A 26,153-nucleotide genomic window follows, 5' to 3' on the forward strand; every position below is an offset into this window, starting at 1 on the left:
TCTAAATCAACTGCTAAACTTACTACCCACAATCCAACAGAGAATTAGTGATGCATAATGGCTTTTATTCTGATCAATTTAAGTATGGTTGTTTGGATTTATAGCTACAGGATATTTATTTGAAGCATTTATTACTATTGTTTTCAGTTAACAGTTCTTTTTAAAAAGAAAATTATCAAATGTTTTCATGAGCTAGAAAAGCAGAATCTAGGATTACAGTGTAGAAATATTTATTTATTTATTTATTTGTGTGTCTTGTTTGTAATTCTTAAACTGCTCCTACCATTCTCAATGCTAAGTGAGCAAGGATCCTCAAAATTCTGCTTGATGTTGGGACATATAGCTTGAGTTTTCCAGGTGTTAGCAAATGCAGGTGCTGTTCCTTCCACCACACCACTTATGGCTTTGAAGTCATCTGTCTGACGGCTGTCAAAGTTTCCACAGAGACCTGGGGGGGAGGGGAACCCACCAAAGAGTTTGAATTGTTCAGGAAATTGCTAACGGCACTCCATAGTTAAACATGTCACCGTTTCTATTTTTAAAATACTTCTTACCACAAGTCTTCCCTTTAAAAGAGGGATCCAAATGAACAAAGAGTTGCATGATGGGTATGAGCTGGATCTCCAGCTGAAGGCCAATGTTTGCTTCAACAATGATGAAGAAAGATGAAGGTTTGAAGATGGTTACATTAGCTGTGAATAAAGAATACAGTGGAACCATTCCCATGAGATACAAGGCTATATCCATCATTAATTCTTCAGAATAGGAGGAGTAAAATCTCTGAAAACACCAATTAACAAAACTGGCATGTTAAGAATATTGGTTGAGTGGATGTGTGTAAGATGAGTGGATATGTCCAAAGTCTGAGACATGCTGGAATAGTTGTTTAATTACTTCTAACATGTGCCCAATCCCTGACCCACTTCCAATTGTTTTAGTAAAGGTGTTATCCTCTCAATGAATAAGAGGGCTTCTCTTTATCTTAAACTGAGGAAATCTCTTTCTTCTCTTCCAGTGTCCTGTGTCTGCCTGCCTTTTTCTCCTCTCCCTCCCTTTCTCCTTCTGGCTTTGCAAGGAGAAAGATGAATCTACAGGTCTCTCCTGTTGAAGCAATGCAGTCTTACTTGCACACATCTGATGCAGCTGGCCACTTGTAAAAGGGAACAGTATTCTTTAGATCAGGCAATGCTCTCTCTCCTTTTGACTGCAATAAGGATGTGAATTGAATCTACCTCAATGAATGTAAGTTCTACCTTTTAGCAATATACTTTGGAGTTTATTTACTGCAAGCAGAACCACAATGTTATGATTGTGCAATTTTGCTATATTAACATATCCCCAGTAACAATGACCTGCAGTGATATAAGCACACCAAATATTGCAAAGATAATGCTCACTTCATATTCATAATATGGCATTTTGCTCATGTGAATTTGCACTGAAATGAACATCAAAACTGTAACATATTATGAATAATTCTGTACCAGACTCTTTTTTCTTCCCCAGAAGAGACAGTGTTGTTGGGGAAAATAAACAGTAACTATAAAATATAATCTTACTACTTGTAGGAAAACAACCATTATGCTCAATTCTTCTTTGAAATGTTTAAGGCTGCACTGCAAGCCAGAGGTTTCTTATGTGCAACATACCTACTGAGATAGGCAGCTGAGTGTAGATCCAATTGACAAAGACAGCACCATCAGGTTTCACCACAATGGTCTAGTGAAAAAGAGCAAAGGTGTGATAATTAGTATGACAATAAATCACGTAATCAAGCCATCCACTGGTCAAAGTAGAAAGTTGATATCCTAACTTCAATTCTGAAAAATCCATTGGGAAATGTTTGCTTTTATGATTTAAAATCTTAGCCTTTTTGTCCGTACTTCTCCTTATGAAGAATTGTTTGGTTAACTCATTATCTCAACCATTTAAGACCTATTTTACATTCATTCTCTTATCTCAGAGATGTTGAACTCATTTGTTATGAGAGCTGGATCTGACAAAAATGTGACCTTGTCGGGCCAGATGATGTGTGTGATAAATTGTATTGCAAGGTAGGGGAGATATAAACTTCATAAAGGACACAGACAAACACACACACTCAGTCTAATCCACCTCACTGGCTTGTTAAGCCTCAGCCAACAGAAAGAAGAGAGGCTTGGCTCAGTAGCTCTGCTGTATAGTTGAGAAGGGCCGTTTTCCCACTTACCTTACCCCGGAGCGACGTCCCTCTTCACCGCGCTGCGTCTGCGCGGATTTCGCACAAACTGCTGCGCAGCACCAGGAAGAGCCGCGTAGTCCCGGGGCTTTTGCGTCGCAAATGTAAACCGCCAAAAAGCAGGTTTACATTTGCGAAGCAAAAGCCCCAGGACTACACGGCTCTTCCTGGTGCTGCGCAGCAGTTTATGTGAAATCCGCGCAGACGCAGCGCGGTGAAGAGGGACGTTGCTCCGGGGTAAGGTAAGTGGGAAAACGGCCAAGGTCTAGCAAAGCTAGCTCTCCTTCCCTCACTTCTTCCTCAAGGGAGGAGCTTTGCTCTGTTGCTCCTGTGTGATTGAGCAAGCCTGGTAAAGCAAGTTGTGATGCAGAAGGAAGCAGATGACAGTGAGTTGCTCTTGGGCCTGATAGGAGCTCTCCAGGGGCCTGATTTGACCCCTGGGCTACATGTTTGACACCTCTGTATTATCTTTCGTAGAAATTGCCCTCATGTTTTACATTGAATGTTATGAATGAATTGATTATGCCATTGTCTCCTTAACCCATTAAGCAGATTAAGAAATACTTCTAGGATAATTTCTTGATGAGTTGAATCCTTTGAATTCTGACTGTGAGGTAGTTTGTAGAGGTAAATCTTCCCTGCCTTCCCCCAGCATTCCTCTGTGACCACTGAAAACTAATGCTGAGAGTTGGGGGACCTTTGTGGACAAATGTACATGGAGATTGTGGTGAGAAGGAGGAACTAGACAAAATTAGTCCCTTTAATGTGCTAGTGATTTTAGAGTCACTAAGAGAGCGTGCTCTAAACTCGCCTCCCCCCTCGTTCACAGTGACAGCGTCTTTGGCACTGGACCCAGGCTGCAAGTCCAGGCGGGGACACTTGCCGCGGCCCCCGCATGTTGATGGAGGCCCTCCTCAGTCTGTCCTCTGCCTCGTTCCCACCCCTGGCAAGGGAGGGGGAATCTGAAAGCTCCTTCGATGCCTGTGGGGAGGTGGGTCAGGGATTGTCCCTTTAAGAGATTCCCTCAGCACAACACGTGTGCACACTGCAGCTGCCTCCCCTTTGGGTGCTCTTGATCTCTGTTTTTGTTTTGCAGGTGGGAATGCATCAGAGAGTCTTCTGTGTGGGGTGCTTCCTCCCCCCCTCTCCTCCATCAGCTGATTCCACTCTCCTCTCAGAGTGAAGCCTCATGCCCTTCATGCCCGGCAAGACTGTCCCAGGTGTTGCACCCAGTTCCTGACCAATAAAGTTTGAGATGTGCCACTCTTTGTCTCAAGTGTGTGGTGTCTGCTGCACATTCCCTCTGCCCCACCCCCTCCCAAATGTGCTGTGTGAAGTGTTCCCTCTGCCAGTGGGTTTCCCAAGGGAATGTCTGGGAGGGCAAGGTCCTATGCTTCATAGGGGAGGAGCCGAATCTATGAGTCACCTCTGTGAAAGAGTGGACAGGGGAGCCCAGAGGTTCTTCTCCCCCCCCCCCCATACCATGGCATGGAACAGAGGGGAGTGCAGGGGAGGGCATGTGCTGGGCACCTGGCTGGTGCCTTGCACTTTGTGTCCTGCTGCCAACGGGGGCGGTAAGACTCTGTGTCTGTGCTGGGCAGCACTGTACTGTGGGACTTGGACAAGCCTCTTTCCTGGACACACATTTTGCCTGGTTTCCCTAATTCCAGACTCCTGCCCTATGTTTTCCCTGTCCGTGTTTGGCTGGTGTGTGTGTGTGTTGGGGGGGGGGGGGCTCATGACTTCTCTAGCCTGCTTGCCATTGGCACAAGTCTCTGATGGTGGGTGGGGCCATGGGACTGGCCAATCCTGCAGCTCCACACTTCCTCTTCCCTTTCCCCGCCCCCACCATGGCAGCACACCAGGCTTCTCTGTCTCTCCAGCCGTACTCCTTTCCCCTCACCACATAGGTGGGACTTCTCTCCATTGACTGTGACCATTTGGCCATGATTGGCTCAGGTCACTATCAGGATGGGGAAAGCGAGCAGCTTCTCCGGGACTGCCTCTTCCCACCCCTGACTGTCATCTGCCACTGCGCCTCGCCAATCCGGGGTGCCTGAGTGGGCCCTCTCCTCCTCCCGTGTCCGCCTCGCCCACACGCTCCAACGGGGTTGCCATGGTGGCTACCCAACCTGCAGCCACCTTATGCCTCTTCTCTCCCCCCACCCTACGCCTGAGCGTGGCAATCTCCTTAGGGACTCAACGAGCGGCACCGAACTTACATCACAGCCAGGTACCGTGTATGTTAGGATTGGGCTGTCCCTTTAGCCTGGGAAACTCCTGGAGATTTGGAGCTGTGCCCATGTAGGGGAAAATTCAACTATAATCTACAGTATACCATACTTTGCCTTCCAAAATTGCCTTTTTTCTCCAGAGGAACTGGTCTCCGTAGTCTGGAGATAAGTTGTAATTATTGGAGAAGTCAATTGCCCACCTAGAGGTTAACAACAGCATTGGGCCCAACATTTTTTTAAAAAAAAATAACACTGACAGTGAAAGTTTATAATGAAAGTGAACATTTACAAAACCTAAATGTCAGAATATATTGAATACCACCGAACCAAATGTAACCTGGAATAAATCAAAGCATAAAACAATTCTACCCAGCATACTTACAGTTGTTTGGTTAACAACTGAATACTTACAGTTTGACCTCCATTGATGCTGAGGGCTACCATCTTTAAACATGTTTCAGTGTCTGTTAGGCCACACTTTCGAAGTTCACCCAGAATAGTAAAAGTTTCTTCATCACAGACCTGGGGAGATAAGAAACCTAATTAGCATGTGTTTAACCTGTTACGAGAGCCTAGAATTAAACACTGTGCTCAGAAACTATTGCTGAGGTACAATCTAACTCTTTTTAAAAAAAATGTATGGAGGCAATTTAGACCTAAGACTTGGTTTATTGTGTAGGGATTATAGTTTATTTGTTGAAATAGATTTTTTTTCAAATGGAAATCCTTTAATCACTATATAGAAAGTTCCATTTTGAGTTCTTGTGTCATTTCTTCTTTTAATCTCCATCATTTACTTTCTAAAACAATTTTGTACACTGAAATACCTAAATGCTGAATGCAATAAGAATCTTACAAAATAAACCAGGGAATCCTTCTGATTTCTTTAAATAGTTTCTACAAGCTTTTATTTTCTTGATAGTTTTTCTCTTTTATAACTTGGTTAACAGAGCAGTGCCATTGTAAATGTGTTACATGCAAGACCCTGTGATTCTTTTTGAAAATACTGTGCTGTGTCTTACAGCACTTTTCAGCAATTTTGCAGCATTATCACTAAGCAAATTATGCTGTTGCAGGAATTGCTAGTGCTATTGATATATTATCTAAAGCAGGGGTGTCCAACTCATTTGTTATGAGGGCCGGATCTGACCTAAATTAGACCTTCTTGGGTCGGACCAGGCCACATCGGGCCGGACCATGTGTGTACCTATTTAAAAATAGGTAACAGAGATATAAACCTTTTAAAGGACGCAGACAAACATGACTAAATATTTTTTTTCAAAAAACACCTTAAAATAAAATAAAACATACTTAAAACATTAGCATGTTGGTTTGAAAGGTGCTTTCTTTGTATTTCTCCTGTGGTATCCAGGGAACTGGGCAAAGGAAGCTCTGGCTCTTTCCCTCCTTCCCCAGGGGACTAGGAGGGGGAGGAACTTCAACAAATGAGAAAATCAAGGTTTTGCTCTGCAGCTCCTGCGTGATTGAGCAAGCCTTGCAAAGCAAGTTGAGATGCAGAAGGAAGCAAGAGAGAGGGAGAAGGAAGCAGAGAAGAGCTAGTTGCTCGGGGGGGGGGGGCTGATAGTAGTCTCTGGGGGCCTGATTTGGCCCTTGGGCCGCATGTTTGATGCCCCTGATCTAAAGGATTCCATTGTGAACAAGGTAGGTCCCAAATCAAAGCTGAGAAATAATAGATGTCTATTTGTACTAGTTTGTTTTTCCCCAGTCTTTTATACTCAGGGCTTTTTTTGAGCAGGAATACACAGGAACACAGTTTCGACTAGCTTTGGGGTGTGGCCCAATATGCAAAGGAGCTCCTGTGAAACAATGGAGATGTCAGGAGGTGTCGCCTTATATGCAAATGTTCCTGTTGGGCTTTTTCTACAAAAAAGCCTTGTCTAGACTGTTTTTGTAAATAAACAGTTCTCTTTGATGGTTAGAAATATCAAAGACTGTGCTTCTGTCACAACATATCTGTGGACTATTTAATTTAGAGTAAAATTGATAATAATCCTGGATACAAGAACTTTCCCCTGTTTCTTGTGAGCTTCCTTCTGTACAAATTTATAAGAACACTGATGCATCATGGTAACTGGTACAGTGATGCCAAAGCAGTGAGGATCAGAGATATTTAAAACTTAGTATCAGGAACTGAACAAAATTAGGTGATGTGATATCCAAAGCAAAGGATTTGTTTCAGGAACAATCGCTGTGGTTTTATAATCCCAGTAAGACGAACTTAGTGTAGAGAAAACAAATATTTTACTAATATCTATTAAGATTAAATCTTGGTTTCTTGCCTTAGAGAGAACGTAAGTACAGTCTCCGTGCACGTCATAACGCTTTTCGTCGTAAGTGGAGATGTGTGATCCACCTTCTACAGAGCAAATACCTGGGCATGGCATCTCCGTGCAGCTCCACTGGCCTCCACTGCAAGAACTGGGAGGAGAGGGAAGAAAGGGAGTACAAGTGAAGACACATCTGCTTTTAGGAAAGGTAATCCCACTGGCATTAGCTTCTATTGTTCTTCTTTTATTCTATCTTCTGTTATCTTATGCAAAAATAAATATTTTTTAAGCATAAGAATAGGGTCAACACCGCAATTTAGGAAGAATTCTAGCAATAATACCACAACATTTTAATGTTGAAATGATGAATAAAGGCTAGATTTTAGGTTGTACTAAATACAAGTTCATTCAATCAAAGGATGTAGATTACCAGGACCGACAGTGGTCTGAATAAGTTGTCCCTGGAGCGTAGGCTTTGCCATTATAAATGCAGAAACACTCCTGAATCGGGATGCATCCAGAGTTGTTGATGTCATCATATACTGTTCCTAAATGAATAAATAATATATCAAGTATAATGAATATTTAACACAGCTGAAGAAATGGCAAATGATAGTAGGTTACATGAGTCAGTCCCACAGCAAGATTTGCAGCAGATGTAAAATATGCTCTGCTTTCCCAAGAGACAAGCAGTTTGCCCTAATACTTTAATTAATCTTTAAAGCTCAATATTTGAACTGAAGGAGATCTTCCTGCCTGCATGGTGGAAACCATAAAGCAGAGCTGTCAAACATGTGCCCTGGGGGCCAAATCAGACCCCTGCAGGACTCCTATCAGGCCCAAGAGCAACTCACTGTTGTCTGCTTCCTTCTGCATCACAACTTGCTTTGCCAGGCTTGCTCAATCACACAGGAGTGACAGAGCAAAGCTCCTCCCTTGAGGAGGAAGTGAGGGAAGGAGAGCTAGCTTTGCCAGGCTTTCTCAATTGCACAGCAGAGCTACTGAGCCAAGCCTCTCTTCCTTCTGTTGGCTGAGGCTCAACAAGCCAGTGAGGTGGATTAGGCTGAGTGTGTGTGTTTGTCTGTGTCCTTTATAAAGTTTATATCTCCCCTACCTGCAGGCCCGGCTCATGGAAGTAGGCCATGTAGGTGGCCCCCTTCCAACACACCAACTGGCACAGCTCTGCCTCTTTCCCCCACCCTAAACTCGGGTGGAAGAAAGAGGAAGTTTGGCCTTGCTTCTGGGCTGCCTCTCCTGCAGGGAAGACAGCCCAAGAGCGATGATGAGCCCTGTGCCAGCTCTTTCCCCTGCCCGAGACTTGGGTGGAGGAAAGAGGCTTGGCTTCACTCTCTGGCTGCCTCCCCTGCGGGAGAGGCACCCTGAGAGTGAAGAGGAGGTCCCATGCCGGCTCTTTCCCCTGCCCGAGATTCAGGCGGAGGAAAGAGGTGGCTCGGCTTTGCTCTTGGGCTGGCTCCCCTGCAGGAAAGGCAGCCCATGAGAAAAGAGGATGTCCTGCACTGGCTCTTTCCCCGCCCGAGACTCGGTTGGAGGAAAGAGGTGCAAGAAGGTTGAGGGAGGGGGGCATTTGCAAATGGCACTGGGGGCATTTGCAAACAGCACTACAAACAGCACTGGGGGCTCTTCCCTACTGGGGGGGGGCGGAGCCTGCTGCCTTTCCAGACTTTGCCAGGGTCTCCCGATGCTCGGGAGTCCTTGGCAAAGTCGGGGGGTGACAGTGATGTCATTGTGATGTCACTGGCGCGTGCATTGCGCATGCTAAAATAATGGGCAGGGGGGAGAATCGCAGTCCGGCCTAGGGGCAGAGGCTCCCCTAGCACCGGGCCTGCCTACCTGGCATTACATTTTATCACACACATTGCCCTGCCTGACAAGGTCACATTTATGTTGGATCCAGCCCTCATAACAAATGAGTTTGACACCCCTGCCTTAAAGGGATTTTGTCCCATTAAGATCAATGACACTTAACAAGAGTGAGCACGTGGGATGTTTCAGCCACTGCAATCTTTTAAAGAACCAGATTGGTCTTTTGGGTATAGAGTAAAGATGAACGCTTACCTGCAGGACAGAAGCAGCCATCCAAACAGTGGTCTTCACACAGCTGAGATCTTTCAGAGTTGGTGCAAGTGTCAGCACAACGGGATCCGCATTCATTATACTGCATGTTGAAATGACATGTTTTTGCTAGAAGGGTGGATATAGATACAAATTTAGTTCTTTGGTATATGCTACCTAGTCTTCTAAAGAAATAAAGCTGATCATACATTAGTAGAATGGTACTGTTAATCTTCCACCTATTGGACAGAATAGTCCAGTAAATGCGGCTCTCAAATGGTCTCTGTCTTGTTGTATAACCATATGCCACTAGTAGGGTTGTCAGGTCTTCCGCTATATCAGCAACCAGCAACCTTTGCTGCCTGCCGCTAGTCTGGTAGGAGAAAAATGAAGGAAAAAAGTTGCTGTGAGTGCAATGGTGTCACACCACTTTTGGGAAAAACTCAGAAGTGATGTCATTCCCAGCAATTTCCTAGAAAGCCAGGGTGTAACAACAGGGTTCCTCCCTAAAATGACACAATGCTGTTGTGACACTGACATGCCCCTAGCCCTTTAGACTCCCACTGCCTAGTTTCTAATGATTATTACTTTAGTAGAGATTTTAAAATAATTCTTGGAACTTTCTCATTTTGGTAAAGGAGGCCTTAACAACTTGTGACTCACCACATGCTTAATGTGGCCTGGCATATGCTTAAAACTCCAAGTGTCCTGTTTTTTTCAGTTTTTGGCAAGCAGCAGAAATAACAAGCTGGCAGTCATAGCTGGTTGGCCACCTCTTGTGTAGTAAGTCAGAAGAGGTTCAAAGATTGCAAAGGGCCCATCCCATATTTTCTTTTTAGTCTATAATCCTTTATATTTAGATTTGAGCACTTCAGTTTAGTCCCCCTCTCTCTCCCCTTTGGTGTTAGTGGGAATGTGAACTAGGGTTGCCAGGTTCTCACCATCAAAAATCTGAGGGTGTTGTGATGTCATGGAGCTGAGGCTAGTAATCATATTGATTGGTAGTTCTAATGGGACTACTTACACCAGTCTCGAAGAATTGTACTATATAGTATCTGTGAATATGTATACTCAGAATTGTGTACTTTTGAAATAGGGTTGCCAGACCTCTGGGTGGAGGTGAGGGTCTCCCACTGCCAGGCCCCACCTCTCTGCTGCCAGTCAGCTGACTGGTGGAGAGAATTACTCCCTCCAAAGAGAGGACCCTTGGCATTTCCTCAACATGCCTACATGACCTGGAAGTGATGTAGGCACATCGAGGATGTTGGGGGCAATGCTCTGGTTTTTTGGCAAAAACTCTATGGTAGACACTAATTCTGTCTTAGAATTTTGCCCAAAAACCAGAGCATCGCCCCCTTGACATGTCTTTATCACTTCTGGGTCATGTAGGCAAATGCTGGCCATTCCCTGCTCCTGGTAAGTGCATCCCCCTTCCCCCACAGGCTGCTTGGAGAGACCTGATAACTCTACTTTGAAGGGGCAAATTACTCATAAAGTTGCCAGCTCAGGGTTGGGAAATACTTGGAGGTTTTGGAGGTGAAGCCTGAGGAAGGCAAGATTTTGGGAGGGGAGGGACATTAATGCGATATAACACTATGAAGTCCACTGTCCAACGCAACCATTTTCTCCAGGTGAACTGATCTCTGTCTCCTGGAGATAACTTGTAATAGCAGGAACTTTCCAGTCACCACCTGGAGAATGGAAACCCTAACAACACACACAAATTGCAGAAGAAATGGGAACTGATAATGTACTAAACAAAATGTGGTTGGTTAATACCAGATTATTGCTTTCCATCTCCAATTTAAATATGCAGTAGACATTACAAGTAGGCATGCATAGAATTCTTAGAAGAAACTGCCAAGTGTACAAATATGCCAGATTAGCTGATGGCCCTGAAATTACAGCTTGCTAACTGTGAGGCCCTGAAAACATGCTCTAAAATTGGAAGACCAAAGCCTATGACCTGGCAACTGTGGGAAGGGCAGGCCCTCAGGAGCAAGAACAAAATAAACTCTCTGTACTGGCATCATTTTTCTGGTGCTTCCCGGTAGTAAACTGCTGAAGTTCACGCATGGTGCATTTTCTGGCCACCTGAATGGTTAAAGCACATCATGCATGCACCCCGAGGTACAGGAGCACTGTGAATGCTCCTCTAAGTGTGGTTGCCTAAGGCAATGGAAGGAGGGGGCACCGAATTGGGCGCCTGCCTCCCGGTGCCCACCACAACCACCTAGTTTGCCTGCCTCCCCCGCTGCTGCTCACCCCTTCCCTCCCTTCCCTTCACTCCCCCCCCCCAGTTGGGCCCTACCAACTTTGATGCGGGCGACGCATGATCTAAACCTTTGAAGCACACACGGGAGAAGGCTTTGCTCCCTCTCACTTCTGGTTCCAGGAAGGAGGGGGGAGAAGCCTTCTTCCACATGCCCTTCAAAGGTTTAGATCGTGCCCTCCACATCTAAGCCGGTAGTGCCCAGCCGCGGTGTGCCACACTTTGAGAGGGGGGCAATGGAGCACAGGCGGGGGTTGGCAGCAGCAGCGGGGTGGGTGAGGGGGGGTCAGGGGTGGTGGACAGGGAGCTGTTCTGGGTGCAGTATGGCCCAGCACATCTCTTCCTGGAGTGGCTTTTTCAAAGCTGAGAGACCGCTGGGGCAAATTCTGAGTGTGATCTCACCCAATGTATCTTCCTTCCAGTTTAACATTGATCTAGTAGTAAACCCCATTGTGTGTACTCTCCTTTTCCAGGTACCTTCTGATTCATATGCTTCCAGGTCAATTATTAAATACCATGTAGAACTATATCAGATGTCCCCTTGAAGTAAACAAAGATTAAACACCACTAAGTACCCTTTTCTCTGTTACCATGTATGGATTACACTAGATAAATACTTACAGCATAAATCAGGGGTTCTCCAGTTCTGAGGGTGTCCACCAGCATGAGCACATTGTCGGGAGTATTCAGTAAAAGTGTTGCAGAGACAGGAAAATGTTGTATTTTGGTTACAGAAACACAAGTCCTGCTCACAAGTTTTAATGTATTCATCCACATCCACCACATTATTACAGTCAGAGAATGCAGGGCCCATCAGTATTTCTTGGCAAACATTCTAGATGGACAGGAAAACAAAGACTTTATTAAACTAGCATATTCTGAAATTTTAAGAAAGCATATTTTAATGCTGATATGTGTTTTGGATGGTAATTTCCTCAGCAAAGGAGCATAGCAAGTCGTGTTCTTGCCCAAAGGTCCTAACAATCTAACAGCCCTCTGTGGATAGGGTTGCCCAGTGGCGGCTGGAGATCTCCCACTATTACAACTGATCTGCAGGCAACAGAGATCAGTTCGCCTGGAGAAAATAGCAACTATGGAAAGTGGGTTATACCCCACTGGCATTATACCCCACTGAAGTCCCTCTCTTCCCCAACCACCCTTCCCTAGGCTACACCCCTAAAATCTTCAGGTATTTCCCAACCCTGAGCAGGCAAAACTATCTGTGGCTGTCACATAAAAGGTTTTTCTTTACTTTTACATCTTGCAACTCTTTCTTAAGATTCTACTATACTCAGGGCTTTTTCGTGTGATGGTACTCACCAGCACTCAGTACTGGCTCCTTTTCTCAAGGTTCTTCCAAGTATGAGGTGGGGGGGGGGAATTGGTGGAAATTGGTCCTCCTTCCCTCCCTCCTCCCTTACGTCCTTCCTTCCAAAAAAGTACTAAGTATACTCTTGGAAATGAGATGAACACAATTAGTTTAAAAATACTTACAGAAACATTAGCACAGCTTATCAGAGATGATGATGTAGGATCCTCACAATCTTCTGTTGGCCCATTCAGCTTTTGCATGTTCCCAAACTGCAATGGGGTTATCTTGGCATCTGTCACAAATAAAGCCATATGACACAAATGAATAATAGAGAAATACCTCTTATAGATATTCCCTTTCAGGCATTCTCTTAGAAGGGAGCTGGTGCTCTTGGAATGTCTGATAGGGCTGCTAACCCCCACTTCCTCACACTTCAGGGTTACCAAAAAAGGGGGCAGTTTTGAATGTCTGTTGGGCACTCTATTATACTTTATGGAGACCAGTCCCCATAAGGTATGATGGAGAATTAATCCATGAGTATATGGGGCTCTGGGGAGCTGTTTTTTGAGGTAAGGGCCCAAAATTTTCAGTTTAGTATGTGGTGCCTCTCCCCCCCCCCAAAAAAAGCCATCATATTTCAAAAAGATTGGGCCAGGGCAGCCAATTCTATGAGCCTCAAAAAAAATGCCCCCATCCTCCATTATTTCTAATGGAGGGAAGGCATTTAAAAGGAGTGCAGTCCCTTTAAATGTGATGGCCAGAACTCCCTTTGGAGTTCAATCGTGCTTATCAGAACCTTGATCCTGGTTCGACCCCCAAAGTCCTCAGCAGTGTTCCCTCTAAGCTGAATTAGTGTGAGCTAGCTCAGTTTTTTAACCTACAATGCTTAAAATGTACTTTTATTTCAAAATGGATGAAAAGCAAAAATGTTGGGAGAGACTGTAGTTCCACAGCACACTGAATGGTTGTATGTAAACCCAAACCTAATAAACAGATATTTTTGATACTTACTGTTTGAAAGGAATTCATTGTAAGTTTGGATGCCATTAAAATCCCCACAAAGTCCACAGGTCTGATTGGCATATTTTTCATCCAGTTCCACCTGAAATTATATTAGGGAACACTGATAAAAGTTAATAGATAGACTCTGCACAAGACATAAATTGAAAACGAATGAAAGCAGCTGCACTGGATGCACCAAAATAGACTCCATCAATGTTGTATAAATGTTTCTACAAGCTAATTCAGCTTTAGTGGACAGGAAACTGAGGTTTCATTTGTGATTCAGAAGCTCTGTACTATTCATTAAAATGTAGCTTTCATTGCAGTATCTGTAAGAAAAAGTTCTTTCTTCCCATTACACAGTCTCTTTATTTGGAGCCCCCACCACCAAAAAAATCTACAGGTCAAGTTATTGCCTAAGCCTATCAAAGTAAAATTTTATTAAGAAAAGACAATTGAGGTAACAGTTATAACCAACAAAGGGGATTGCATGTTAAATTTGGGAATCAAATTGTGTGTTTTTTACTTTAAAAATGGAGGTCAAGTGGGAACCCACTTTGGCAGCTGTCTTTAAGAATGCAGTGACTACAAAGATTTCTAGGAAAAATGAAAACTGATTGGAAATATAGCAACAGAATGGGAATGCACACACACCCAGAAGGATACCAAAGAACATGTTAACCTGATCTTGAAAATCTGCAAACTGGTCTAAGTTAAGGTCTGTGCTCTTGACCCAGAGTCCTTCATTTCATTTAGCTTTATGCCCAATTGAAGCCCTTTAAATGAGACAACATTATTTAGGTAGTTTCTGTACTGTGCATGTACTGGGTGAATATGTATACAATGTGAGTCTATAAAGAATAAGTTGCAAATGTTGGACTCTGGCAGGTCTTAGAATGGTAGAATACTTTATTTCAAAGCTTGATATACCATTTTGTCTGAGTGATATCAATCCTACCTCTATCATTTGTACGTACCATTAGGCTGTCTTCTTTATTCCACATGAGGCTTAGACACAGCTTTACATTCACTATCACATAGTTTTCAGTTGTCTCAATACTGAATCCAGATTCACTGTAGGGCAGCTGAACCCTGATGAAGAAAGCACAGGGAATATTGAGGTACATCCGCATACAAAAGGGAAATGCAAGGAATGCAAAATATCTGCTTCTGAGTCCAGGGTTGTCGGGTGCTTTGTCAATGCCTCTCTTTGCATGATTCTTTCAGACTATTCCAGTCACCAGGTTAATTAGTAAAATGACCGGCTCCTATGCAGATGATGAAAGCAGCGCAGCAGGGCATAGGGTATTCAGATTAATATGTACAGTAGTCAAAGAGGATTAATGCAAAGACTTAATAAAATAACCAAAATGATTATTTAAGGGGGGGGACTTTAAAAACCTGCATGTTGAGGACTAAAAATGCTGCAAAGGAATGGGATGTTGAGAATGTTGGTTAAAACGGGGAGAGGGATTTCATTAACAGACTGATACTGAATTGTCTTTACGATAAAAATGCAAAATGTCAATTTCTTTATATAGGAGGTCCTGATCCTTTCAGGACCCTCTGTTCTTGTAAATGTATTACAATTTCAGACACAAAATGTTAAATGGGTGAGGGGGAAATCAGTCTGCTCAATCCTCTGAAAGCTTTTAGGAATCTGCAAGAAGAGATTTTTTTTTTGGGGGGGGGGGAGGGATTTCTAAATTGCTCCCTCTTCCTGTGAACTCTTGTCACTACATCTAATAGGGATATAATATTATATATATAATCCAGTATAATATAATAATAGATATAATAATATCTAATAGTCCATCTGTCAGTGATGGACATAGCAAAGCTGGGCCACCTATATAGCTAAGGTAGGGGGTCTCCCCCTACTCAGAGGACATCCCAATACTCAGAAACATAGGACTATGTATTCTAGCCAAAAGAAAACATATTTTTAAATGTTTATTAATGATTTGGAGTTGGGAGTAAGCAGTGAAGTGGCTAAGTTTGCGGATGACACTAAATTGTTCAGGGTGGTAAGAACCAGAGAGGATTGTCGGGCACTCCAAAGGGATCTATTGAGGCTGGGCGAGTGGGCATCAATGTGGCAAATGAGGTTCAACGTGGCCAAGTGCAAAGTAATACACATCGAGGCCAAAAATCCTAACTAGAAATACAAGTTGATGGAATAGCAGAGACTGACCAGGAGAGAGATCTTGGAGTCATGGTAGATAACTCACTGAAAATGTCAAGACAGCGTGCGACTGCAATTAAAAAAGGCCTACGCTACGCTGGGAATTATTAGGAAGGGAATTGAAAACAAATCAGCCAGTATCATAATGCCCCTGTATAAATTGGTGTGGCCTCATTTGGAGTACTGTGTACAATTCTGATCACCACACCTTAAAAAAGATATTATAGCATTGGAAAAAGTCCAGAAAAGGGCAACTAGAATGATTAAAGGGTTGGGACACTTTCCCTGTGAATAAAGTTAAAACTCTTGGGGCTCTTTAGCTTGGAGAAACATCGACCGAGGGATGACATGATGGAGGTTTACAAGATTATGCATGGGATAGAGAAGGTAGAGAAAGAAGTACTTTTCTCCCTTTCTCACAATATGAGAACTTGTGGACACTCAATGAAATTGCCTAGCAGTTGGGTTAGAATGGATAAAAGGAAGTAGTCCTTCACCCAAAGGGTGATTAATACATGGAATTCACTGCCACAGGAGGTGGTGGTGGCTACAAGCATAGCCAGCTTCAAGAGGGGATTGGATAAGCATATGGAGCAGAGGTTCATGAGTGGCTATTAGCCACAGCATATTGTTGGAACTCTCTGTCTGGGGCAGTGATGCTCTGTATTCTTGGTGCTTGGGGAGGGGGCAACAGTGGGAGGGCTTCTAGCATCCAGGCCCCACTGATGGTCCTCTTGATGGCACCTGTTTTTTTTGGCCACTGTTTGACAGAGTGTTGGACTGGGTGGGCCATTGGCCTGATCCAACATGACTTCTCTTATGTTCTTATGGCCCTTAATAAGGTTGCCAGCCTCCAGGTGGACAAAGCGCTTAAAAAATTACTGTAAGAGTGCCAAAAATAATTTTAAAATAATGAAATCAAAATCTCACTGTAATTAACTATAGAAACAAGTCAGAGTACTTATCCAAATTCATGCACAAAATCACAATTCAACCAGGCTCAATTCAACAAAGTTCTCAAAACATCAAAATGCATTTACATAGATCATAGAGGTCCCATCATAAAGCATCAAAGGGTAAAAGTCACAAAATTTTGCACTGTGGTATGAACCTGCTTCGGCTGGGAGGGCAGGATATAAATCAAATAAAGTAAAGTAAAGTAAAGGAATAGTGCTTCAGTGTGGCTACACCACAGTGCGAAATTGTGCTTCGGTCATGCTCTAAATAACCATGATGGTGCTTGAAAAGAAGTAATATTTCCTGTGGTTTTGTTAGACAGAACTCTGCTTAATACCACGTCATTAATTACTACTATGTCCGAGTGGGTTCATTGATGAAAGTGACTGGAATGAGACCTTGTACCTGGGATTTCTCATGTGAACTTTTTGAACTTGAACTTTATGTACTGTGAACTTGAACAAGGAACTTCGGTATTTTGTGACTTTTATTCTATGATGCTTTATGATGAAACCTGTATGATCTATGTAAGTTTATTTTGATGTTTTGAGAATTTTGCTGAATTGAGCCTGGATGAATTGTGATTTTGTGCATGAATTTTGTATAAGTACTTTGACTTTTTTCTGTAATTTATTACAGTGAGATTTTGATTTCATTATTCTTTAATTATTTTGATGCTATTACAGTAATTTGTTTTTATGGTTCGTACATTCTGTATACTGTAAGCCTCCAGGTGGAGCCTGGAGATCTCCTGCTTTTACAACTGATCTCCAGCTGACAGAGATCAGCTCCCCTGGAGAAAATGGCTGCTCTGGAGTGTGAACTCTATGTCATTGTCTTATCCTGAGTTCCTTCCTCTCCCTAAACCCCACCCTCTCCAGACTCCAGCCCCCAAATCTCCAGGCATTTCCCAACCTAGAGGCATTTCCCAACTCTAAATGCTTCAAAAATGATGGAATATTGAGAGCAGCAGAGTGTCAGTCAAAGGGGAATGGAGAGGGAAAGAACAACTACCCTATTCAAGCTACTGAGCATTCTAAGAATCTTGGTGGAGAAGATTTTGAGGGCATTTCCAGCCTTACCACAACCACCTTTATGATTCCTCATGGGTCTTCAGTTTGCATTTACAGATCAGGGTATGACTTATATTATTTGCTTCATTGTGGGCCTTACGCCATGACACTATTGGTACAAAAAAGGGCAAAGAAGATAATCTCCTAAGAAACACAAGATTGCTTTACATGTTATTACATACCCCTATTCAGGTTTTAGATGTGGTGATTGTGCACATTTGGAACTGGTTCCAGATAGGATTATGACACATGCAGGAATATGGGAAAATATGAGAAAGTGTCTGCCAGAGTTATACTTCTACCTTATATTAACTTTAAGCAGGAAGCTGGCCCATAGGAACTTTGCAAGTTGTTATCATGAGTCTAGGTCATGCGGATTAACCCTTAGTTAAAGGTGCTGGGGTCCAACTATATTAATGAATCTATTTGAGGAAACAACTTTGTTTGATGCACAGGTTTCTACCTTTCGTTATTGACTGAAACGCCATCCATTTCCATTTCAATGTTCACTCCAACAACTTGCAAGGTGACTGTTTTGATCTCGTGGGCAGCATTTCCCTCACTAGCATGCCTGATCTGGATATTGAAGTCCTCAAAGGGAGCATTGCAGTGTGAGGCAAAGATGTAGTTGCAGACTCCAGGGAAATGATAGATGTCACCATCAAATGTCTTGTAGTAGAAGTTCCCCCATGTGCTGCATACACGTCCATTGTGAGCTGGATTGAAGGCTGTGAATTCACAAGAAGTTGGGAAGAAATATTGTATATTTCCTGTGTCAATGAAGTTTGTTATCTACATTTTTATCCATGTTTTGATTTCTTAAGGCCATTTCATATGGTTATATGGATGTAACATTTAACATACTAAAACGGGCTTTGTTTTTCTTGCCTGGTTTTGCTTTGGCCAAACATGGGCTTCTGTGCTCAGCTAGGAGCAAAATCACACTGACATTGCCACTTATCCATGTCTAGTCTAAACTGAGTGTGTCAAGGAATCAGGCCTATGGATCATCAAATTATTATGCAGAATGGTAAGGGCAACTTCTCCCTTGCACAGCCTAAATCAGATTAGGTCTGGCAGGTATGTCCGTCAATCTCCTTTCCATACTGAGTATGGGTCATAAGGTAAGAGGATGGGTAAGGTACTACACGATGGTGTACAATGTTCCCTTCCTCTATTCAGTACAAATGGAGATAGGCTGATGTTACTGCCAATATAGCCTATCCCTACACTGAGAATACGAAAGAGTTGGGCGAAAGGCTGGCTGAACACCAAACGTTCAGAAAAATGAGAGAAGTCCTCCCCCATCCCTAACCTCTCTAGTCAAGCACTGCAGCAACTCCATAACAGAGTTAATAGCTCTAGCTTGGGAAATTCTTGGAGGTTTGGGAGTGATAATTGGGGAGGAAGTTCAGCAGGGATGTAATGTCATAAAGTCCTTCCTCCCCCAAAGTTGTAATGTCTTCCAGACGAACTGATCTCTTTAGTCTGGAGATCACTTGTAATTTTAGGAAAACTCCAGGCTTCACCTGGAAGTTAGCAATCTTTACTCCAGGGTATTCATGAACACGAAATTGGTGGGGAACAGAATTTCATCTCCCTTCACTGCTCTGTAGCTCTTCTCTCACTAGCAGCAACTCTGTGGACCGGCTTTCTGCTGTTACCTCTCTCCATGTCACTGGAGGCAGTATCATTTTGTCTTCATATTCTGGTATTCAGTATGACCCAGCTTCATAAACACTTCAATGTACAGTTGCCTGTTTATTTAATTTCTACCTCCAAATATAATAACTGGTTTCCCTTTCATTTATTATATGTCTACCAATCTTCCCATAATGTCCTCTATCCCTCTACAACAAATCATCACATTCCAAGTTTACCAAGGGAATTGTGCTATTACTAATGTGTTGAATCACCAGCCTATCTCTTAATCTGTTTCCTTATAAATTCTGCCCTTTTAAAAACATATTTGCTATATAACATATTGAGAGACTTCATATACTGACTTACAAGTCATAACTGGTTTGCCTGCCAGTGGTGGGATGATGGTAACTGTTTCAGGATTTTCTGTTCCAGACGCTGCCAAAAATGAAAGACAGGGTAGATTATATTTTTTAAAATTTGAAGATAAATCGACCAGAATTTTTACTGTGGGGTGGGAGTCCAGTCTCCCAGGTACTGGGAAGCAAGTATGTGCATGTCCCCACGCCTGGAATGTTTTTTAAAGAAGTAGTAGTCCAAGGCTGCTGGTAGAAGAAGAAGATGATATTGGATTTATATCCCGCCCTACACTCCAAAGAGTCTCAGAGCAGCTCACAATCTCCTTTACCTTCCTCCCCCACAACAGTCACCCTGTGAGGTGGGTGGGGCTGAGAGGGCTCTCACAGCAGCTGCCCTTTTAAGGACAACCTCTGCCAGAGCTACGGCTGACCCAAGGCCATGCTAGCAGGTGCAAGTGGAGGAGTGGGGAATCAAACCCAATTCTCCCAGATAAGAGTCTGCACACTTAACCACTACACCAAACTGGTGCTCCTTGAAGTCCCCACAGAAGCATGTCATCCACTTTTCAGAGTGTAGGAGGCTGGAAGGAAATGAGCCTCAAAGCCTGGTGAGCATGTCAGCATGCAGGTGTCTATTGGGGCTCTCCTTTTAATTTCAAACTAAAGTTCAAAAGACCCGTTCCAGTCTCCTCATTTTTTTTTTACTCTAATCTGGTCCTTCTGTTTCATAATTAGTGTAAACTGTTGCTTAGTGATCTCTCTCTTAAATGATCTTAGTGTTGTAAGTCAGTGGTCCCCAACCTTTTTGGCACCAGGCACCAGTTTTGTGGAAGACAATTTATCCATAGACCAGGGGGGAGGGGTGGTGATGGCTTCGGGATGAGACAATTGTGCATTTTATTTTGGTGCGCTGGTTTCTTCTCTGGAAGAACTGGGTTTGATTTCCCACTCCTCCACTTACAGCTGCTGGAGTGGCCTTGGGTCAGCCATAGCTCTCGCAGAGCTTTCCTTGAAAGGGTGTCTCTCTCTTGAAGGGAGCAATATGCTTCCTTCTATAAAAGGTAAAGGTACTCCCCTGTGTTTCCGACTCTGGGATGATGTTGCTTTCACAAGGTTTTCACGGCAGACTTTTTACGGGGTGGTTTGCCATTGCCTTCCCCAGTCATCTACACTTTCCCTCCAGCAAGCTGGGTACTCATTTTACCGATCTTGGAAGGATGGAAGGCTGAGTCAACCTGAGCCGGCTACCTGAAACTAGCTTCCGCTGGGATTAAACTCAGGTTGTGAGCAGAGAATTCAGACTGCAGTACTGCAGCTTTACCACTCTGCGCCATGGGGCTACTGCTTCCTTCTATACAATCAGGTAAAAAATGCAGACTATAATCTGAAGATAGTTGTGCCTTGTTCTCACTGAATTCAGTGGGGACTTAATTTAGGATGTAATAATTAACTTCATGCAGAGACTGCACTTTATGTAGGGCTGCCCACAAAATAGGTTTGGAAGTTAAAATAGGTACAAAGTGCTGCAACTATTTTATTATGTGGAGCTATCTACAAAGGTCATGTCATGCCTTGGATAATTCAAGGTGCTATTCATTACCATGGCCTCCTCCCCTTCTCTCGTGATTCAAATCATGTCAGGGGGGGTGGGAGGTTCAGCTGCCAGTCTCCCCACACCATTTAAAGAACCAGCTGGTCAGTGGGGCCTTTAAATCACACAAGGAGGCCGGGGCTGCTCCTGCCACCAGTTCCATGCAATTTGAATCAGGGGGAGGCCTGAGGCCTTCCCTCCCCACCTTTGCTGTGACTTGAGGGCCATCCCTGCAATTCAAATTGCATGGGAGGAGCAGCAGAAGCAGCCCCTAGCCTCCATGTGTGATTTAAAGGCTTCACCATCCAGTGGGGTCTTTAAATCACTTCAGAAGGTCCACACCTACTCCTGCCACCATTCCCATGCGATTTGAATTGTGGGGGAGGGAAGAGGCCACCAAGTCATGGTAGAGGCTGTGGGCTCCCCCCCCCCCCCCCACAATTCAAATCATGCAGGAGGGGTGGCAGGAGTAGCCGTTGGCCTTTCCAAGCAATTTAAAGACCCCACTGATCAGCTGGTTGGTAGGCTCTTTAAATGGTGCAGGGAGCTGGCGGCTGCTTCTGTCACCCCTCCTGCACGATTTGAATGGGGCGAGGCAAGGGCAGCCTTCAAGTCAAAGCACGGATGAGGAGGGAAGGTTGGGTGGGGGGCATCGTTGGGATGTTTTTTAGGTGGGGGTGCTTTTTAAAAATTCAGGTGCCCCCTGAATTTTTAAAAAGTCTCCTGACCTAAAAAAATTCTGGCTATGACCCTGGCTCTGGAAGAGGGGAGAGAAGAACTCCCAAGCGAGTTTTGGGTGGGCTGGCAGTCACATTTAAAGGGGCTGTGTTCCTTTCAAATTCCTTCTCTCTTTTGGAAATAATGCAGGATGTGGGAACCTTCTTTTGGGGCTCATAGAATTGGATCTCCTGGTCCAAACTTTTTGAAACTTGAGGAGTTTTTTTAGGAGAAGTGTCAGCAGCTATGCTGGAATTTTGGTGCCTTTATCTAAAAAACAAAAAAGCCCCCCTCCAAAAGCCCCAGATACCCACATATTGGTTCTCCATGAGGAGAACTGATCCATATGGGAACTAGTCTTCATAGGTTATAATGGAGCACCCAGCCATTTCTTCCCCTTACTTTCTGATAGCCCTGAAGTAGGGGAGGGGTTCTGAACCAGGGGTTCCCCCACCCCCAACTGGGGACTGGCAACCCTAACTTTCAGGATGGGGTTTTATATCCAAATAAACAGAGAAAACATAATCTAGTCAATTAGAATTCCTACAGACTCCTAAATAGGAAATACATTTTTTTTTCATACTGTGAAATAAAACAGAATAAACATGTTTTAAGACATTTATATTGTTGGTAAAATAGCAACTTTTGAAGGAAAGGGGCAATTATACCTTTAAAATTTAATCCCCACAGCAAATTTCATCAAGATGTCATGAAATGTTTTAGCTTTAGGCAGTATGGAATTAAATGCCCAACTAACACACAAACATTAAATATTTAATTAGAGCAATATTAAAAGGAAAAATCCCAATTTAAATTCAAACTTTCTGTATGGTTTACAACATAGATGATTGTTAATAGTGCTATCTAATCACAGTTATATTTTAAATATGAAATAAAAATCAAAAGAGTTTTTACCTTCTTGTTGGATACAGCAGATCATGGATATTAGGGCCCATAATGGGAGCCCCCTACCAAACCCCATCTTGACTGGAGTTTGGCACAAAGGAATGCTGTCAGCCTCTGGTCAGGACTATCTCACCTGTATTCTCCAAGCCTTATATAGCAGCCAGTTTTGGGAACAGTCCCTCTTTGTTTGACAGGGTCTAACAAGGTGGGGCTCTGAGGATCTTAGTAGATGCAGAGGTAAACAGAGGATGCTCTTCCAGTTCCTTGGTGACTGACCAAGCATGTTTGCCTTTTGGGAGGTGTATTATTTTTTGTCAAGGTTCCATCTAATAAAGGAAACTAGAAATGAATAGCAAAAAGGTAAGATTTCTTCCCCATCAAAGGCAATTGAAGATCCTGGAACAAAAAAAGAGCCAAGGATCTTTTGAGTCAGTATGTGGGGTTTTTTTTTGAAAGACAGACAGGCCACTGGTTTAGGATTCCGGTTACTGTTAAGTGTTGCCCATTTAATCTGTCTAAAACGTGTCTTTCCTTGTTAGCACACAGAAGGAGTGAAAGCTTTTCATTTATGGGAAACCATTATGATTTGAGAACTATTGTTGTGATCCTGAACAGATCTTCTGCAAAGAGAGGCTAGATAGTAAGAAGCTCACTGGTGTGTGTCAGAATGGTACCAAGAAACAACATAACAGGAACATTTATGTGACTTATGCATTTCGATACATTATAAAAGATAGCCTGTCTGTTGCCAATGACCTTTCATTAGCTATAAAGTTGCTAGCTGATAAAATTAAAAATACTGGTACTGATTCTGGGATCTTTATCCAACAAATCTGCACAATCACCTCACAATTGCTTCTGATAACACCTGAATTAATGCTCTTGAATCTCTGGGATGACACTCTCAAAAACCCCTTGCATAAAGAATTGATCATCATACTTATAGCTCCAGCACATCTCGCCATAGCATCTGCATGGAAATCTTCATCACCTCACTCCAAACAAGTCTTGTATGATAAAATTTATTATGCATTTCAACATTTGTGAACTGTAACTTCATCAATTCAGAGAGGATTTACGATAAATTTATTTATATCTGGGGCCCTGTACTGAATTTCATATCAGAACATAACATCCTCCCTTCTAATTGTTCCTATCATTCTGTCACGTTCTCAGGGCACAGGCAGGAGGGAGTCTAAAGCCGGCCTGAAGTTAAAGTTCAGGAAGTCAATCGGGAGCCGAGTCACCACAGCAAAATCGCAAACCAGAAGCAGAACTCAGTGCCCAAAGCAAAGGGTCAGGGTGCCAAGGAATTCAAACCAGTCAGGAACTGGAATCAGGAAGGAGTGTGGATGCAAGCCAGAGAATCGATTTGTTGCTTCCACGAGGTTGCCAAGTCCCGGGCGTGAGTTATATGGGAGCCTCAATCAGCCTGCTCCCTGAGTGGCCGTAATTCTCCTAGTACTCAGAGCTAAGAGATCAGAAGCATTGGCGTGTTGCATGCCTGCGTTCTGCCAGTGTTTTCTGAAGACGGCTGCACATTCTTGAGATGGGAGGGGGAGAGCTTGGAGGAGACTGATTGTCAACAGCCAGCACAGGTTCCTGGAATGTGGGGAAAGTGATTGATGGGCCAGCTGTTGGTCCTTCCTGATATGTTAACCCTTACAGCTCCTCCTCCTCAGGGCTCATGACACATTCTTGGTTACTTTTTAAACCTCTATATGACCTGAAAAACTCATATCTGAGAATTACGCATAGTAGACATATATAGATATGCTTCCTTTCTCCCAAAGTAGTATTTGGTACTTTTATCTTCTGAGTAATTTAAACTTTGTAATGATTTGATCTAATTTTGCAAATTGCATTTTGCTCTTTTTTGATGTATATATCATTTTTCTATAATAAAGACATTTAACACACACACTGGGACCTGGGCTATAGCTGTTGAGCCATCTGATCTGGGGTGGACTGGGTCCAGTGGTGGAATGAGGAGCTGAAGGTTTTGGCAGTTCTGGGAGTGTAACTCATTCTCTTGCTGTTATGGTATCTGCCCTTAGGGCACTGTCTACCCAGCATGCAATTTTTTTTTCTTGACTGTTGGTGCAATCCTACTCACCAGTGGCTGAGCTGCTGTATCAAGGATTGTTCATGGATATTCAGCAACATGGTATTTTTAAAATAGTAGAGGTAATTCTGAGGAAGTAAAAAGTCAATTTGGATAGGAAAATATACTTCTTGCAGAACATTAAAAGAGGAGTTGCTTAAAATAGGGGCAGTAGAGCCTGTCCCATGTTACATTTGATGTGTGTGTTTAGATACAGTTGTTTATGTGAATGGCTGAATAGCATACATTCCAAGTTTGTCCTTATGACTGGTATTTGAAAATCTAAACTGTGTGCACATTGAATGAACATACAGGCTGCATGTGAAATCTAATTGACCTGATGTATACTGAGCAAGTGCAAAGGCCAGCGATATGAGAATTTTGGTAAAAAGAAGACCCAGATTTTATGATGCTTATGAGGTTATGAGATTCTGAATACCATTTTCAGGAAGCAAAAGGGAGGAGCAGCCTGCCAATTGCTACATGAGTTAGGTGGTGGGATAGCACTGGCCCTGTGAGGGAGGAGTGGGCCTTGCTGCCTGCCATTGGCATGAGCTGGACAGATGGGGATAGTGGAGCTGCAAGTAAGCTAGTATGCAGGAAGAGTCACTCATTGCTGCCACCCCTGCCACATAAACCACTCAGGCTGAGGAGCCAGTGCTGCAGGCAAGCAAGGTGGGGGGAGTGGGAGCTCTCACCATCACCATGTGAACCAGGCAGGTGGACTGACTAGCAAGTGAGTGATAGGGGGAGGAAGAGATCTCCCTCCTGTGAGTCTCATAGATCGCCTGCTTGAACAAAGCAATTTAGGTAGGAAAGCCTGTGGAGGGAGCTATCTGGGAATTGCTCAGCATAGTTTTTGATTTAAACTTTGAGCAGATCACCAAGATGATCTGTTGAAGGGTTGTACTTATGTATAAACAATCAGTTCAATCACAGGGAATTTGAATGTCAGTCACATTTTTTGGAGTTCTCAGCATCCCTAGTGAAGGTCACACTCTGATCTCTGTGTTTAAATCCTCTGTCCTCATAGGTGAGCTACTGTAGGAACTTCTATATTTCAGTGAGATTCACCTTGTTTGGCTTGCTGTCTCCAAGGTCTAGATGAACAAGCAGACTGACTCAGCAGACTCACCAAGCCAAGCCAGTCGACAGCTTGGAGAACACATTTAAAGTTGCTTTCTTTCCACCTCTTTCTTCTCCAATCTGTTTTCCTTCCTT

At 43.4% G+C, this 26,153-nt stretch overlaps 1 protein-coding gene across 1 annotated transcript in view; it reads right to left on the minus strand.

Annotated features, from left to right (window-relative positions):
- The window catches only part of LOC132589218 (mucin-5B-like), an 89,122-nt gene extending 66,218 nt beyond the window's left edge, over positions 1-22,904 (minus strand). Inside the window, exons 1-14 of the mRNA XM_060261904.1 lie at positions 22,838-22,904; positions 19,625-19,693; positions 18,078-18,342; positions 14,377-14,491; positions 13,409-13,499; positions 12,580-12,689; positions 11,707-11,920; positions 8,817-8,942; positions 7,171-7,288; positions 6,753-6,891; positions 4,864-4,974; positions 1,650-1,719; positions 555-692; positions 284-448 (exon numbers count right to left, since the gene is read on the minus strand). Of these exons, the coding sequence (XP_060117887.1) occupies positions 284-448; positions 555-692; positions 1,650-1,719; positions 4,864-4,974; positions 6,753-6,891; positions 7,171-7,288; positions 8,817-8,942; positions 11,707-11,920; positions 12,580-12,689; positions 13,409-13,499; positions 14,377-14,491; positions 18,078-18,342; positions 19,625-19,693; positions 22,838-22,904 (1,798 nt within the window). The remainder of the gene's footprint in view (positions 1-283; positions 449-554; positions 693-1,649; positions 1,720-4,863; positions 4,975-6,752; positions 6,892-7,170; positions 7,289-8,816; positions 8,943-11,706; positions 11,921-12,579; positions 12,690-13,408; positions 13,500-14,376; positions 14,492-18,077; positions 18,343-19,624; positions 19,694-22,837) is intronic.
- Between the last annotated feature and the right edge of the window lie 3,249 nt (positions 22,905-26,153).

This window comes from Heteronotia binoei, chromosome 21 (genome assembly GCF_032191835.1).
Source record: "Heteronotia binoei isolate CCM8104 ecotype False Entrance Well chromosome 21, APGP_CSIRO_Hbin_v1, whole genome shotgun sequence".
Lineage (NCBI taxonomy): Eukaryota > Metazoa > Chordata > Lepidosauria > Squamata > Gekkonidae > Heteronotia > Heteronotia binoei.